This window comes from Elgaria multicarinata, chromosome 2 (genome assembly GCF_023053635.1).
Source record: "Elgaria multicarinata webbii isolate HBS135686 ecotype San Diego chromosome 2, rElgMul1.1.pri, whole genome shotgun sequence".
Classification (NCBI taxonomy): Eukaryota; Metazoa; Chordata; class Lepidosauria; order Squamata; family Anguidae; genus Elgaria; species Elgaria multicarinata.
Window position 1 is genome coordinate 29,059,350 of NC_086172.1, and position 16,287 is coordinate 29,075,636.

Here is a 16,287-nt window from a genome sequence, read left to right on the forward strand (position 1 = left end):
GCAGCAAAGGTTCCACAAAGCAGCAAACACCAGCATAAGACAGAACCTGCAACACAATTGCAGCTATCCCCCAGTCTGATAGAACATAGTCAGGGGAAGGCCAGAGTAAACAAGTAAGTCTTCAGGCCCTTCTTAAAAGGCTGCAATGACGGGGCCTGAGGACCCTTGACGGCAACTTATTCCAGAGGTGTGGGGTCACTGTGGAAAAGGCCCTGTCTCATATACTCGCCCACCTAACTGCCTTGACAGGTGGGTAAGGGAGAAGGGCCTCTCTTGCCGATCTTGACGTGTGGGCAGGCTGATACGGGCGCTTCAAGTCATTTGGTCCCACACTTAGGCTCGGAAATGCATTGGTAATCAGTGCGTAGAAAACTTGGTGCGGGAACATTATGGGATAAGAGCCTATTTCTGCATGGCCTTCCTGAAGCACTACAAACCGGGCTGAAAGTTTTTTTTGTAGTGCAAATTCTGGTATGCATACTAGTAGGTGGAGGTAGTATTTGTAGCAGAAACCCCTGGTCCCTGCTTACCGGGGTTGCCTTTTGGGGGTAGATGAGAGGGAGGGAGGTGATCTTCCTTCTCGTGTTGACAGTGGTATGCACAGATTGTGTGCACTGCCTGGCTGTGCTGTAGTCCAAGCCCTGACTCAGGAGCCAAGCAGCCACACTGGGTGATTTTGCAGGGCTGGGCCTCGGGCAGACCTAAGGGAGAACCTTTCCCCCCTGGTTTTGTCCCTAGGCTATAAATACGAGGCCTGGAATGCTGTTAAAAAATGAACGACATAAAAACATTTTCTTTTCTTTTCAGGTGGTTTCCAGAAGTGCAAAATATCTATTATCAAGGCAATAAACGAAAGCAGGTGCCCACGAATGCCAGCAGTGCCCAATTAGAGGCTTTCTTCAATTGTGCTGCTGTTTTAATGACCCAGCAATTGCAAAGTCTAGCCTTGGTTTCAATGCAGGACTTCACAAATTTAATTGCGCAACCTCCGGTAAGTAGGATTCGCTGGCAGGACAATGAGACTTTCTGTGCTCGCTGAGTTTTTACAAGTGCTCTTATGAAAAGATTTTTTTTTAAAGAAAAGCTGTCTTAAAGGCAAACTTCCTTTTAGTGAAATAAAAACTCTATCTATCCATACAGCATGCCTGCATCATATTTATGCAGTTGGCTGGACAAGGCATTCACATTTCTGGGCTTAGATAAAGAAAGGAACAAGAAAAATGAGCTACTTTTTTGCCCCAGTAGGCGAGAAGATGTAATCAGATATAACCAGAGGCAGTTTACAGGTGCAGTACATTTGAAAGATTTATTTAAATCAGAAGAGATAAATAAAGAATTGGGTCTGTGAGGCAAAGGCCCAGTGCACTGTAAATCAGAGGAAGAGTAATGCATTTTAAGAGAAAATATAATGAAAAATATAATGATTACATGAAATGTAAAATCTGGAATGATCTATAGTCAAGCATATGATGACCTGGCTCTTCCATGCATGGATTACAAGATGAAAAATTAGCTACAATTAGCCCTTTATAAAACTCTACATTTACTCCTAGTCTTCCCCCAGTCTTCTAGTTAAAGTTGACAACGTTCCCAGCTGTACAGCAGTTTGGCCTAAAGGTGAAGGAAGAAAGTCCTATCCTAAGTCCTATCCTAAGCAGAGGAGACAGGTTCATGTGGGTTCAGATGATGGTTAGTGGAAATCAACCTGGTGTCTGTGACCTGTAATAACCATAGAGACAAAAAATACACAAAATAAATAAATAAATAAACCCATCTCAGAAACACTAAACTCACACCACCTGAACTTCTGGTAAAACTGAGCGGCCATTGGCCATGATTATCTATGGGCTAAAGTGGCAACTATTCTTTGGCATATCTATGGTGAATGCCCTTTATGATTTTAACTTTTAAAGTGTCAACTGATTTGAGCTAAAATGGTGTATGTTATTCAGGTTTATTTGCGGGGGGACGGGCTGGGGGCACTCGGGGATCCTGAAGCTATGGAATGGAATGGAATTTAAATCAGGGGTGGGGAACCTGAGTCCCAGGGGCCAAATGCAGCCCTCCTGGGATCCCAATCCGGCCTTCCAGGGTTCCATAGCCCCCGTTTCCCACCACCACCACCAATAGTTTGGTGGTTTCCTGGCTTTTGTCCATTTTTTTCACCATTCTAAAAGGTTGAAATGCTTCTCCTAAGACACTGTTACTGGGCAGTGAAAGCTTTAAGCTAAAATAAATTTCTTCTTTTTTTGCCCCACCTCTTTTGCTTTTGGCCCCTCCCCATTCATCTTTGGCCCCATTGGAATGTGGCCTCTGAGAGCATCTCCGAAATTGAATTCGGCCATTAGGCTGAAATAGATTCTCAACCCCTGACTTAAATTGACCATGTTAAACATAGGGCATAGCTAGACCAGCCAATATCCTGGGGATCACCCTGGGATCATCCCTGTGCATTCACATGATGCACAGGGCATCCCAGGAGCAGGGAGGGATGATACCTCACTTTCTCTGGGATATCGGCTTTTTCCCTCGGACTCAGGATGATCCCGAGACCGCGGAACGTGTGGGCGGGTGTCGCGGGTTGTCCTGGGTCCTTGCGAGTAATCGTGAGGAGCCGGGCACAGGGCACAGAGCTCCTCAGGGTGGGGTGGGGGGAGCGGTGGGGTTTTTTTTAAAAGAAAATACATTTTTCACTCAAGCACTCTTGCGCTCTGTCTCCTTTAAAACAAAATGGCGGGCACGACGTCCTCTTCCTCCTAGAATGTCGTGTGTAGACAGAGGGGGAGATCTCGCGATAACCATAACATGAGATCCTCCCTCCTTGTCGCGCTAGAACGGGTAGGTCTAGTCATGGCCATAGAGCTAAAACAAGAGCCTATTTTCAAATTCCTATTTGAAAGCTGCTATTTGGGTGGCAGGATCATAATGCAGAGAGCAGCGGTCACTCTGTCTCTGCATGTCTGCAGCACAAGCAGCTCTGGTATCCTGGCATTGGTCGCGCCCCTCCAAATGTCTATGTTCAGTTGTGTCTTGACACTGAGGATTTTTTTATAAAAGAAATTGTCATATCACATAGGAGTCAGCCGTTCAAAGAAAGCGCAACCTAAAATTGCCTTTTCAATCCTGGATGTTATTTATTTAGAAATAATTTTGAATTATTTACAGAGCACTATCCTGATTCATGTTCTGATGACGTACTACAGCTTTAATAAATGTATTTTATCAGGGATTTTTGATTTGTGATGGCCGATTTAACATTAGATATGTGTGGATGTGCGGAGAATCAAAGGTTGCCTTTTTAGAATTGAGTTTTATTTTTGGTACTTTGTTCTTTTCCTCAATTGGGTTGAAAGTGCATTGGGCAGTGTTCCACGCTGCCCTTTTTGTATTTCGTACAACACCCAGTTTTTTTAGGCGCTTCATATCTGGGTCAACTCTACCATGCAGCAAGTTGAAGCAGGCTGCTTCAGGCAGCAGATTTTAGGGGGCTGAAGGCAGGAAAAGGAAAGAAACCTTTTGTGCAAGCACTTGAGTCATAGCTGACTCCTCGAGGGATGCCTGCTTTCGCTGACATTTTCTTGGCAGACTTTGTAGTGGGGTGGTTTGCCATTGCCTTCCCCAGTCGCGGCTACCTTTCCCCCAGCTAGCTGGGTACTTATTTTACCGACCGTGGAAGGATGGAAGGCTGAGTTGACCTGAGCCGGCTGCCTGAGAACCAGCTTCCGCTGGGATCGAACTCAGGCCGTGGGGAGAGTTTCGGCTGCAGTAACTGCCGCTTACCACTCTGTGCCACACGAGGAGTTGATGTTTTTAATGGTGAAGCAAGACTTTTGAAAGCCCTTAGAGGAATGGGGAAGCGCTATTCATTGCTTTGCTACAGACAGCAAAATGTCTTGGGCCATTATCTCTATATCTTTATATATAGAGAGAGAGATTAAGAGGGAGTGAAATCAACAGAAATGTTTCTGTCTACTCTACTGAAGGAAAAGAGAGAACAGGGTTTGGGAAGTGTGATACGGGACACTCTGGGCTTTGTGGTTAGCTTAACCATGTTCAGCTGTGGTTAACGCTAACCACATACGGAATGCTTGCAGACAACACTTTTAACCCTTTTGTGGTTAAGTTTTCCTTAGCGAGCCTAACGGGGTGGTTAACAGGGCAGATGGTTAGGGAAAACATGTGTCAGATGACACCGTAAACCATGGTTAAGCATTCCGTTAAGCATTTTGTGGTTAAGCAGCATGGTTTAGCGTGTTGTCTGAACGGGGTCATAGGCAGGAACCCGGAGCTGCTGTGATGTTGGGACAAAAAGCATAGTGGAAGAGGCGGGGCCAGGTGAGGCTATAGTTATGAGCGATGCTATACAGCCAATAGGAAGTTGTAAGATAAGCGTGGGGCATTGAAAACTTGGTATTTCTTAAGAGACTATTAAGTGTCTGAAGGGCCCAAGCATGATTCATTCCATCCTGATTCTTGTGTTGTTATGAGTTGTGTCTCATTGCTTTTTCTTCTGTATGCCAGCTAATGCATTTAATTCTCTTTGGGCAGAAATCTATTCGAGCTTATGAACACCCAGGATTTATTATGCGGCTGATTCTTGAAAGTGACAGTGTTACATTTGAGCCTGCATTTTCTGACTACGAAGCCATATTTCTGAATATTTATACAGTTATGCTGAAAACTATTAATCTGCTTCCAAGAGTAGAGACCAAACTTTATTCAAAGTGGGTAAGGCATTCTCTTCTGACATAGATTTTGTTTTGTTGACCTTTTGGGGGGGCAGCTTTGAGCTGTGATTTGAACTATAACTTCCTTGGAAGTAAGCTCTGATGACACCAGAGAGGAGAATTTCTCATTAAACATAAATATCTGCAATCTGTTTGACTTAAGTTAAAGAACACACAACTCATTTAAATACTGTAGTATGTTTAAGTATTCAGGCTATAAGTCAAATAACTAAGTTTGCATTAGCCACATTCTTGTGCATCCAACAGTGCAATCCTTTGCATGTATATTCAGAAGTAAGACCCATGGAATTCAACAGGATTTATTCCCAAATAAGTATGTATGGGATTATAGCCCAACAATGCAATCCTTTAGGTATCTGTTCAAAAGTAAGCCCCATTGAGTTCAATGAGACATACTCCCAAGTAAGTATGTAAAGGATTGCAGCCTTAATCTCCTGAAAACAACAGGTCCTAAGCACACCTACTTGTGTGCTAGATTGTGGCCAGTGTCTTTGTGCACACTTTTATATTTGGAGCATTTTTCTTTCATCAGCTGCCTCCCACAGTACTACCCAAGTGATATTTTAAACTTTCCCAAGTTCAGGGATTTTATACGAGAATGATTTAGGGAACAATCCTATGGCCCCTAGACAGAGTCTGGGTGCCATAGGTCAGTTTGGATTCCTGGATCTGAAGTCGGACACAGTGATCCAACCTCAGAGCCAGGAATCTGAGCTCCCCTCCTGCTCCATCTCGCAGCCGGTGTGGAGAGAACCTCGCTGCTGCCTCTCCAAACTTGCAAAGGAGACCTCAGAGAGGAGAGAAAGGGTGTGTGCTAGTGGGTGGGGAGTGGAGGGAACTGGGGAAGCTGGGATATGACATATCCTGAGGCCTCCCTAGACTCCTTTCCTCTCACTCTGATGCACCTTAGCTAGACAGGTGAAAAAGCCCGTCTAGCCAAAATGCAGAGTGGGAGGAGCACTAGGCAAAAATCGCCTCTGCCTCTCCTCCTGTTCTGCATTGGCTGGTCATAGGTCTCAGAAGCTTCTGGCCATCCCCATAGGATTGTGCTCTTAAAGTAGTTCAGGGGTTTGACACAAGAATGATTTAACCTGAAGTTTAGGGGGAAAGAGCACCACTCCTACAGACCCTCAGCTACTGATTTCTTAGTATAGGATTGCACCCATAATCTGATAAAAGTAAGTATTGCACAATTAATTTGCTGTTGATTAAAACACACACACAAAGAAAAGCATTGCAAGTAAAAGAAATGATATGTTGTTTTGAAAGCCGGAGAGCAAGACCAGATCCTTGAACTTGAAACCTATAATCCTCAATGAAATTTTGGAGGCTCATAAGCAAAAGGTTAAAGATGAGATTGCCAAAGAGAGCATCGCACCCATTGAGCACCTCAAACTCTACGATAAGTACCATGATTTGATCACCAAGCAAGCAGATCGGGACATCGATCAATTCCTTTCAGAGGAGCACACCTTTGAAGAAATAACAGGACAAATTGCAAAGTATCAAAACATCCGGGATGAAATTCAGTACAACTCCAGAAAGGTAATGTATATGCAGTTTCATTTAATATCCTCCAATACGTCTAGAAAGAATGGGAGTAGCGACAGAGTTATGGCACAGTTTGCATTAGTGCTCATCAACCTTCATAGTTATTGGTAAGGATTAAGAACAATTACAAAATAAGCACCTGCTTGTATGTGGCTATATCCTAGGTTCAGGTAGTGCTCTTTGCACCAGATCTGGTGTGGGGTCGTTGACCACTTGCTCCCTTTCCATGTTGATTTCAGGGAACATATGTTCTTTAAAGGGGAACAAACTTCCCCTGTGATGTTCTGTTGGAACAGCGTTGCTGAACTTCTTTCAGCCTGAGGGCCAGATACCATTTTTGGGGATGTTCTCAGGGGGCGCATTCCAGTGGTGAGTGGTGCTGAAAGCAAAAGGGGTGAGGCCAGAGGCAAAAGGAGGCGGGGCCAAAATACAAAAAAAAATGTCGGCATATTTAGCTGAAAACTCTTACTGCCCACAACTAAGCCTTAGGGGAGGCATTTCAACATTTTAGAATGGGGGGAAAAACTACAGAAAAGCCAGGAAAGAATGGTAGTTGGCATAAGGGTTAGGGGAACCCTGGAAGGCTGGATTGGGACCCCAGGCCAGAGGTTCTGCACCCCTGTGCCGAAACATCAGATGTGTTGGCTGGCAGGACACTAGTCTTAAAATGGACTGCTTGTTCAAAGGTATTTGGTCGCTGCATTTTGAGGAGGCTAACTCTGTAACCAGAAAGATCAGCCAAAAATTCTGGCATGAGGGACAAGGAGGGCAAGGACTAGTATGCTAGAATTGCCTTTACACCAAAAAGGAAAGCCTAAGAATATAAGAAGAGCCCTGTTGGGTCAGACCGAAGGCTTCTCTAATGCAGCCTCCTGTTCCCTACAGTGGCCAACCAGGATTGAAAGAGGGCCCAAAATTTCCACTCTATTTTTGTGGTGCCATTTGCACCCTGCCCCTGTGAAAATGGAGGGGTGTGATTCATTGAGTTCGGGATGGGTAGAAAAATGTTTCAGTGGAGGAGTTAGATTTGGCCACTCTTGCCTTGCTTAATTTTGTGAGATAGGCTGACACCCACCCCCTTTGCTGTTTTTACTGCTTGGAGATCCATGAAGCCAGGTCGTATTTACTTGGGGCTGGGAAAGAATATGCTTGGGAACCAAGATGCATTATTTTGTCTTGGTTTTTTTTTTTTTAATGATAAATATAAAAACGTAGACTTTACAAAAAAAGTCAGAAATACGAATAAAAGATATAGATATGGACCCTCAACTAATTCTACTGGTTAAGTTTTGGGTGCACAGTTAATTCGGTCTAAAATGTTCTTTTCTTTGCTTTTTCAAAACGGTGCATGTTGGAAATCTAGATCAGTTTCATTGAAGTAAATGGGATTGTTTTGGAGTTATCCCCATGTAAATGAGACGAGAATAACATTTATTAGAATAAAATACTTTAGCTTTCTGCATGTAAGAGGCTGCTTTAGTAGCTTATAGTTGCTACGGTCATTTTTCAAAAATAATAATAACATGAAACAAATAATACAACCTACAGGATTTTTAAAGGTAGCACCGTGGGCCTCTGTATTATTTTTTGGATAATTAATTATTGCTTTCCGTCAGACCATTTCTTCTCATCAATGCTTGTATCCCAGTGTATTCGTCTAGGAATGTTCGAATTACATTGTGATGAACTGGTCCGATCATTGTCAAAGCGAGCCGATGCTATTTGTTCCAAAATTATTGCCAAAATGTTCAAAGACCATCAAGATCAAAATGTAAGGTAAATATATATATTTAAAGGTGCAAATAACTGTGGTTGTGATCCAGGCTTGCCCATGGGCAACTAATTGCTCGTAAGAATTGATGGATACGGGTTGGGATGTGGATCCACATTCCCTTGAAAAGATGTATACAGTCATTCAATGGGGGCCTGGATGAGAACACAAGGAGGATGGGAAAATGTACCGAGATAGCATCTACATCTGATTCGGTTGCTTGCTTGGAAGCGTTCCTTTAAAAGATGCTCCACTCTCGTTAGAATCATAGAATCATAGAATAGCAGAGTTGGAAGGGGCCTACAAGGCCATCGAGTCCAACCCCCTGCTCAATGCAGGAAGTGCTTGAACTGTCAAGGTCAAAGATAAGGGAAGAATTTCTCGCCTCATCCCTTAATTGAATAATTGGATGATGAAACTGTGTCATCATACTGTGTATGAAATTATATATATCTGTGTATGTGGAATGTTTTTCTTGCTGGTCGTTGATGGTCGTGGTGTGTACGTCTCTCGTTATTGAAGGAAGATTTTGGATGGGAACGTTACGCTTATATACCTCAGTAAACTCTATTACTGAAGAAACTCTACGTGTCGTGAGTATTTCTTTCGGGGAAGGCACTCAGGAGTCATGCAGGGAGCCAAACGCTGGAACACTGCTGCTTAAGCTCTGCTAAATTACGCGACACTTCCGTCTTTCTGATATGTCGGTATGTGGCCCTGTTTTGGCAGAGCTGCTCCTAGGATTGGTGCTGGATTCCAATCCTGTTGCATGGTTCTATCCCCAGTGCACTGGCTGTTTCCCCTGCTTTGGCACAGCTCTGCCCTCCCTCCTTATGCTATTTCTCAAGGCAGTCGCCATCACTTCTTGTTTGTGAAGTGTTTGGTATAGGGAGTGCAGAGACCGGCCCTTCCATTCTTACCAAGCAATGGCCCCATTCAGACAACATGCTAAACCATGCTGCTTAACCACAAAATGGTTAACGGAATGCATTAACCATTTTGTGATTAAGCAGCATGGTTTAGCGTGTTGCCTGAATGGGGCCAAAGCAGGCCATAGAGAGTGAAGGCACTATAATGCTGGCTGGTGAATAGGATTGTATCCTGAATTTTGTTGCGTATATATGTGCGATACATGCAGAATTTCTTTTTGTGTGTGCCTGCGTGCATGTGTTTATTTCTTTATTTACTTACAATTTCAGGCTGTGCGATGAGTTTGAGAAGATAGCAGAGAAAGCCCTCACCACGCCAGCAAATACTCAGGAACTCATGGAATTTAAGGTATACATTTCTATTTAAGTGGAAATAGATGTTCTATTTGAATGGAAGGCAAAGTTTTTCTGAATCCTTAGGACCTTTGTGGACCATACAAAAGCACTCTTGGGAACAAGTGACCCACTAATTGCATGTTGCCCTACTAGGGTTTAGCTGAAATGAGGCGAGATTTTTTTTCCTGTCTTAAAATATTGTTTTGCACAGATAACACACAGGGGATATTTCAAGGAGAATAGAGAGCTTTTAGACTTTTGAAAATGAACCAGCTTGGTCATCATGGAATAAGAGGAGAGGTCCTCTTATGGATCAGTAACTGGTTAAAGAACAGAAAGCAGAGAGTAGGAATAAATGGTCAATTCTCCCGATGGAGGGAAGTAAATAGTGTGGTCCAACGGCGACCTATATTGGGACCAGAGCTTTTCTACTTTTTCATAAATGATCTGGAATTAGGGGTGAATAGTAAAGTGGGCAAGTTTGCTGATGACACCAAATTATTTAGAGTTGTTAAAACAAAAACAGATTGTGAGGAGCTGCAAAAGGATCTCTCCAAACTGGAAAATTGAAATGGCAAATGCAGTTCAATGTAAGCAAGTGGAAAGTGATACACTTTGGGATAAAAAATCCCAACCAAGTATATCCTGATGGGATTGGAGCTGGCAGTTACCAACCAAGAAAGAGATCTTGGGGCTGTGGGTGGACAGCTCTCTGAAAATGTCAACCCAGTATGTGGTTGCTGTAAAAACCCACTCCATGTTAGGCATAATTAGAAAAGGGATTGAGAATAAAACTGCCAGTATCATACTGCCTTTATACAAATCCATGGTGTGTTAGAATACTGCGTACAGTTCTGGTCACTACACCTAAAAAAAAGATATTGTAGAGCTGGAAAAAGTGCAGAAAAGGGCAACTAAAACGATTAAGGGCCTGGAGCATCTCCCCTAAGAGGGAAGGTTACAACAGCTGGGATTGTTTAACTTGCGGGGAAAAGGAAGGTAAGGGGAGACATGATAGAAGTGTACAAAAAATCTGCTTCGGAGCATCCTGTAACCCTCCAGAGCAGATTTGGGGATGTGCATGAGAGGCTGTAGTGGGGAAGGACCATCCATTCCACCAGTGGTATCTCTCCTGCTGGTGGACAGCCAGTGTTGGATACATACAACCTATTAATTCCATGTTAAGCTTGACACATTGTAACACACTATAAGTGCTTCCCAGTTGGTTGATAGCTAATGCCTACTAACTGTCCCCCTGTGCCCCATCCTGTACAAGAGGGTACCCTGATTCTCAGGAAAGGTTTGGAGGATAATGGGGGAGCGTGGAGGGGAAACTCCCTTTCCAAGAGCTTCTTTCCATTTGCAGCTCTTAGGATCCAAGTCATTGCCTTTTTGCCTGCCTCCTATATCAGTTGGATAATATAGTGAGCAGTGGAAAGCGGGGGTGGGGAGGGGGGGCAAGGTAAGTACCCCATTCCCATTTCAGAAAGTCAGCCCCGTAGACCCTGTGGTCCTTTCAGCTCTGCGGCCTCCTAGGGGCTCAAATACAGTCTCCCCATACATATGTTAATAGATAGAATATGGCAGCCCAAGTATGTTTCCATGGACACATTTATTTATTTAAAACATGTATATCCCGCCCTATATCATTAAGATCTCAGAGCGGCGTACAGATAAAAACATACAGTATAAAACAATAAATATACACAGTTAAAATCAAATTAAACCACGATCCATATAAAACCATGTGATTTTATAGAGTGGGTTTTGAAGATTTTATTTTTCATTTCAGTGTGCTGAAGTGAACCTAACTCTGTCCTGGAGTGCTGCTGAAGTTTCTAATTTTTAAAAAATAAAAACTAGTGAATGGATCTGGCTTTTCACGGGTTGGAAAACAGTGATGCCGTCAAGCAAATTTACACAGCGGTCCGAGTTGGACACATTGTGCCTTTGCCGTCTGAGTGAAGGCACGCCTGCTGGCACCGCTAGGAATTTATTTATTTATTTATTTATTTATTACATTTTTACACCGCCCAATAGCCGAAGCTCTCTGGGCAGTTCACAAAAATTAAAACCATAATAAAACAACCAATAGTTTAAAAACACAAATACAAAATACAGTATAGAAAGCACAACCAGGATAAAACCACGCAGCAAAAATTGATAAAAGATTAAAATACAGCGTTAGAACAGTAAAATTTAAATTTAAGTTAAAATTAAGTGTTAAAATAGTGAGAGAATAAAAAGGTCTTCAGCTGGCGATGAAAGGAGTACAGTGTAGGCGCCAGACGGACCTCTCTGGGGAGCTCATTCCACAGCCAGGGTGCCACAGAGGAGAAAGCATGACCCCTGTTATGTTGCTCTCCTATAGCCCCCTAAGGGAGGGGGTATCACTCCATTCCCCAGAGGGGGGCTGCCCACAGCAGCGGGGAGGGGGCAGGTGTAATAACTCTGTCCCTCAGCCTACTAATCTCCTCTGGCTTCAAACTGTATTGACTGCAAGGTTAAGGAAATCTGCCTCTAGTGGCTGAAAATCTTACTGCAGGCTTCAATCACGTGGACACATTTAAGGATACGATCCTATGCTTGTTTAGACAGGAAAAAAGTCCTATATTCGCCTGGCTGGGAGTTATAGGACTTCTTTCTGTCTCAACACGCATAGGATCATTTATTTAAAATGAATCAATGCATTTTAAAACAAAATAACCCCGTGGTGCACACTCCCAGGTCCCGTTAGTATTCGTGCCAAGTTTCAGGTGTCTAGGTTTCATGGTCTTGGCTCTATGGTGCTGATGGATGCACATCCTCTTCCATTATTAAAGAAGGCAACTGATTCCCTATAGGCAATTAATTGTTTTCTCGGCTTAAAGGAGCACTGCAATGCATTGCTACCCAAATCATGTGTTGTTTAATGTTTCTTCCCAACTAGGCTTATATACAGAAAGTTGAAACAGTCGACATGCTTGAGATGGAGCAGAAATTAATCGATGCCAAAAATTGCCTTGCCTTCCTCATCGAGTGTGCCAGCTTTTCACCAGTAGACATTCGTCTAAACAATAGTGTCTTTCAATGGTTCGGACGAATGGGCGAGATTTTTGAAGAACACAGAAAGATCATTAAAGAGAAAACAGAGCAGTTTCAAGAAGGGCTTAAAGTTAGTGTGCTTTTTGTTTTGTTTTAAATAGTGCTTGTTTTATTAAGATAATACAGATCTTTGTTGCATGTGACAGCACTCATTTTAATGCAAGCAGGTATCTATTAACTTGCTCAGGATAAGTGACTTGAGCAGGAGTGGACAATGTGTGGCCCACCACAAGTTTTGGCCTACATTTTCCATCAGCCCAAACCAGCATAGACAGTGGTGAGGAATGATGGGAGTTGTAGGCCAAAACATCTGGAGGCAGAGTTTATTCATTAAGTAGGTATGACATGGCTCAGTTTGGACAACATGTTAGTCAATGCAGTGTGAAAACTCTACTCAACGGCTGTGTTTCTAGGCGTACTCTCCACACAACATGTTCTAACTCCACCGTTGTGTGACCATGAGTAAAATCCATTGTGACTTTTGATTGACAGCTCATCTGCCCTCTTTCCTCCCCTGGTCCTCCCGATGATATCCCATTAGCCATTGCTGCAAAAAACCAATCCCAGCGGGTCTCCTAGAGCACCACTTGCTCCCATTACCACTCTTGCCAGGGAACTCTTTACCCAGTGGGAAAAGTCAACTCAACGCAATGGAAAACGTCATGGAGCCTGCCACACAACACTCAACACAACTGTTGTGCAGGAGCTCTCTGCACAGCGTGGATATTCTGTGTGGAGTGTTTTCCAAAAAACCTCCACTCTTGTGTAGCATTTTCCCACCAGACAGCACATTTCTCAACGGTGGTGTAAAAGCCCCACCATGGAGTTCTAAAACCACTGTTGACTAACATGTTGTCTGAACTGACCCACTATCTCAAAATACCTGAGGTAAAATATTTTCCCCCTAACGAGCAGGACTGAGCTACATGTTTAGGTAACTGCTCATGTGTCTGGATGATGAAAGTGGGAATGTGCAGACGGATGCACTTCCCCATCTATAGAACTGACTGGATTTATCTTTTGATGCAAATGGGGATGCTCTACAGAAACATTTCTCTGATTACTGCTGGATTGGGGACTTTATTTGTTAGGACTCTCCTGAACACAGCTTCCTGTGCTACCTTTTGGAATTCAGTCCTAATCCTAAAGGTTTCTATATACAGCAGTGCCATGGGAGAAGAGTTCAATTAATTACTTTACTGGCCTCTTGCTTAAACACATGAGTAATTTCAGTTACAGTATCAGAAGCATATGCTAAGCGGTAAACGGTCACTGTTCAATCATTCCTTAGTTACCAACTTCGACTGGTTTTTTTTTAAAAAAAAAGATATATGGCACTATCAGCTTAAAGAGTGTTTCACAGCATGAACTAAAAAAAAAGTCCCTGCCCCAAGGAAATTACATTTTAAGATGTGACAATGGGAAAAGAATGGAGGAGAGGGAAGGGGGTAGGAGAGGGAAAACAGTAAGAAAGGATGAACGAGGACAAGTAACTACTGTCATTCTAATACTAAAAATTGAAGTAATGTTCTTAAATGATTGGTATAATGAAATGGCCGGTGATATTTATATTGGTGCAGCAGTCTTTACATACCATTTTCAACATTTATTTATGTTGACAGAGAAACAAGTCTTGGAACTGGTCTATAAATGAGTTAAGATTGGCAGTGTGCTTTGCTCAGTGAAACATACAATAGAATAATATAAATAATTAGAATAAAAAAGCGATTAATTTTAAATACGGAAGATTTGTGATATATGTCTGCAGCTGGACAAGTGCATTTTTAGGGTTCTTACAGAATTGCAGCCTGGTCCAGCCATGTAAGTTGCTTTGGCGGTGCCTCTATTGCAAAATCACATCCTCCTTATCTGATGGGGCAGACCTGTCTGGATTTGTTTCCTGCGTGCCTCCCCCTCCACCCCCCACAAAATGGTGTTCTAGGGTTGCACTAGGAAAGGAAAGGAACCTCTCGTGCAAGCACTTGAGTCATTGCTGACTCCTAGAGGGATGCCTGCTTTCTCTGACGTTTTCTTGGCAGACTTTATAGTGGGGTGGTTTGCCATTGCCTTCCCCAGTCGCGGTTACCTTTCCCCCAGCTAGCTGGGTACTCATTTTACTGACCTCAGAAGGATGGAAGGCTGAGTCGACTTGAGCCGGCTGCCTGAGAACCAGCTTCCGCTGGGATCGAACTCACGCTGTGGGGAGAGTTTAGGCTGCAGTAACTGCCGCTTACCACTCTGCGCCACACGAGGCTCTAGGGTTGCACTAAATGACAAGGAAATCTGAAAGTACCCCATTAGAACCCTCAATTAGATGTGAATAAAGCGCACAAGCATCTCTCAAACACACTCCTGACACTTTCCCCCCAGCCCGTCCTTCATGACACAGAAGAGCCTCCTGGCCGCTTTCTCAAGGTTGCCCTAAACTCTTTGCCCACTCATTGTCCTACTAATCTGACACTGTCGGAAAGGTTACTTTTCTATAACATATTTGCAAAAGCCTTGAGGCCCGGAACCAAGTTCCATATCACACAGACGTGGAGGCGCATCTCATATTTGTTTATCACCTAAGCCCCCTCCAAATGGGCAGTGGCAGTGGCTCGCAGCTGGCTGGAGACACTTTCCTTTGACCTTGAGAGGGGGTCTTCTCAAAGTGCAAAGAGTTACATACACTGGTCATACTTGCCACAATATTGGGCATTGTTTTAAATAGAATAGTTTTGTTTATGGAACTGTAGAAAACTTGTAATCAATAAGGGATGGGAGGAGGGAATCTTATGATTTCATTGGAGGGACTTGGAATGTTATACAAGTATGCTGATATGGATAACGGGGAGAGAGCTCAGCCTTCGGCTCGCTGGAGGTGCGCTTTTCTCCTACGTACGTAGTAAATAAAGCCTCTGCATCTGGTGCGGTCTGGAGTCGTTCCTTCCCTACTGGGTTTGGGGAAATTTCCCTAACATAAACCCTGTCCCATCACATGTTGCTGAAAAGGCCTTTGAGATGAGTGGAGGGGATTGGATGAACTCCTGCCTTGTCACTCTCCCTTTTCCCCTTTGCTGCATTGTCATGGCTGTGCCCGATTAGCGAAAGGTGACTTCCACGGATGCAGCAATGGCAGCTGATGCTATTATATTGCTTCTCTGGATCTGACGTACTCCCACCATTGGCTAATTTGGGGTGCTGAGCTGGTATGAGGCCAAGAGCTAAAGTCACCAGAGCGATATGTTGTAACCTTGTGGCATCATATTATAATACTGTAGTGCGTGTGTGTGTGCATATATCTGTACCTATATCTCTACATCTGCAACATTTCTTTAGATGCGCTGTGAAAGGTTTGTTGAGGAACTGGAGAGTTATTCCAAGCAGGTTGAAGAATTTTACTCTTATGGAGACATCCAGGAAGTCAATCGGTATCTGAAAAAAGCCCAAGCACTGAATACAAAGCTGGATGCAGCTGCTGATAAGGTAAGGTCCAGAGGGGTTTTTTTCATTGCAAGTGGCAGACTTTTTTTGTGGGGAAGGGCCTTAGCTCAATGGCAGAGCTACGTCCTTGGCATATAGAAGACCCCAGTGGATCCTGTCAAAGATCCTTGTCTGAGATCTCTGAGAGCCGCTGCTAGTCAAGAGTAGACAGGACTTGGCTAGATAGGCTAATAGTCTGACTCAGCTTTATACTTCATGAAGGCTTAGTATTTACAATTGAATTTTAGAGAATTAGGAATTGACGTATGAACATATGCTGCCTTATACTGAATCAGATGACTGGTCCATCTAGCCTTCCCAGTTAGATGCCTTCCAGGTAGAAGTAGGGAGATCTGAAGGCAGAGGAAATACCGTATTCTAGGGTGATCCTATGAAAAGGAGG

At 43.5% G+C, this 16,287-nt stretch overlaps 1 protein-coding gene across 1 annotated transcript in view; it reads left to right on the forward strand.

The window, feature by feature from the left end:
• DNAH7 (dynein axonemal heavy chain 7) overlaps window positions 1–16,287 on the forward strand; it is a 163,477-nt gene that overhangs the window by 24,864 nt on the left and 122,326 nt on the right. Inside the window, exons 10-16 of the mRNA XM_063118294.1 lie at window positions 808–991; window positions 4,549–4,728; window positions 6,018–6,293; window positions 7,948–8,075; window positions 9,270–9,348; window positions 12,265–12,489; window positions 15,741–15,887. Coding sequence (XP_062974364.1) covers window positions 808–991; window positions 4,549–4,728; window positions 6,018–6,293; window positions 7,948–8,075; window positions 9,270–9,348; window positions 12,265–12,489; window positions 15,741–15,887 — 1,219 coding nt within the window. The remainder of the gene's footprint in view (window positions 1–807; window positions 992–4,548; window positions 4,729–6,017; window positions 6,294–7,947; window positions 8,076–9,269; window positions 9,349–12,264; window positions 12,490–15,740; window positions 15,888–16,287) is intronic.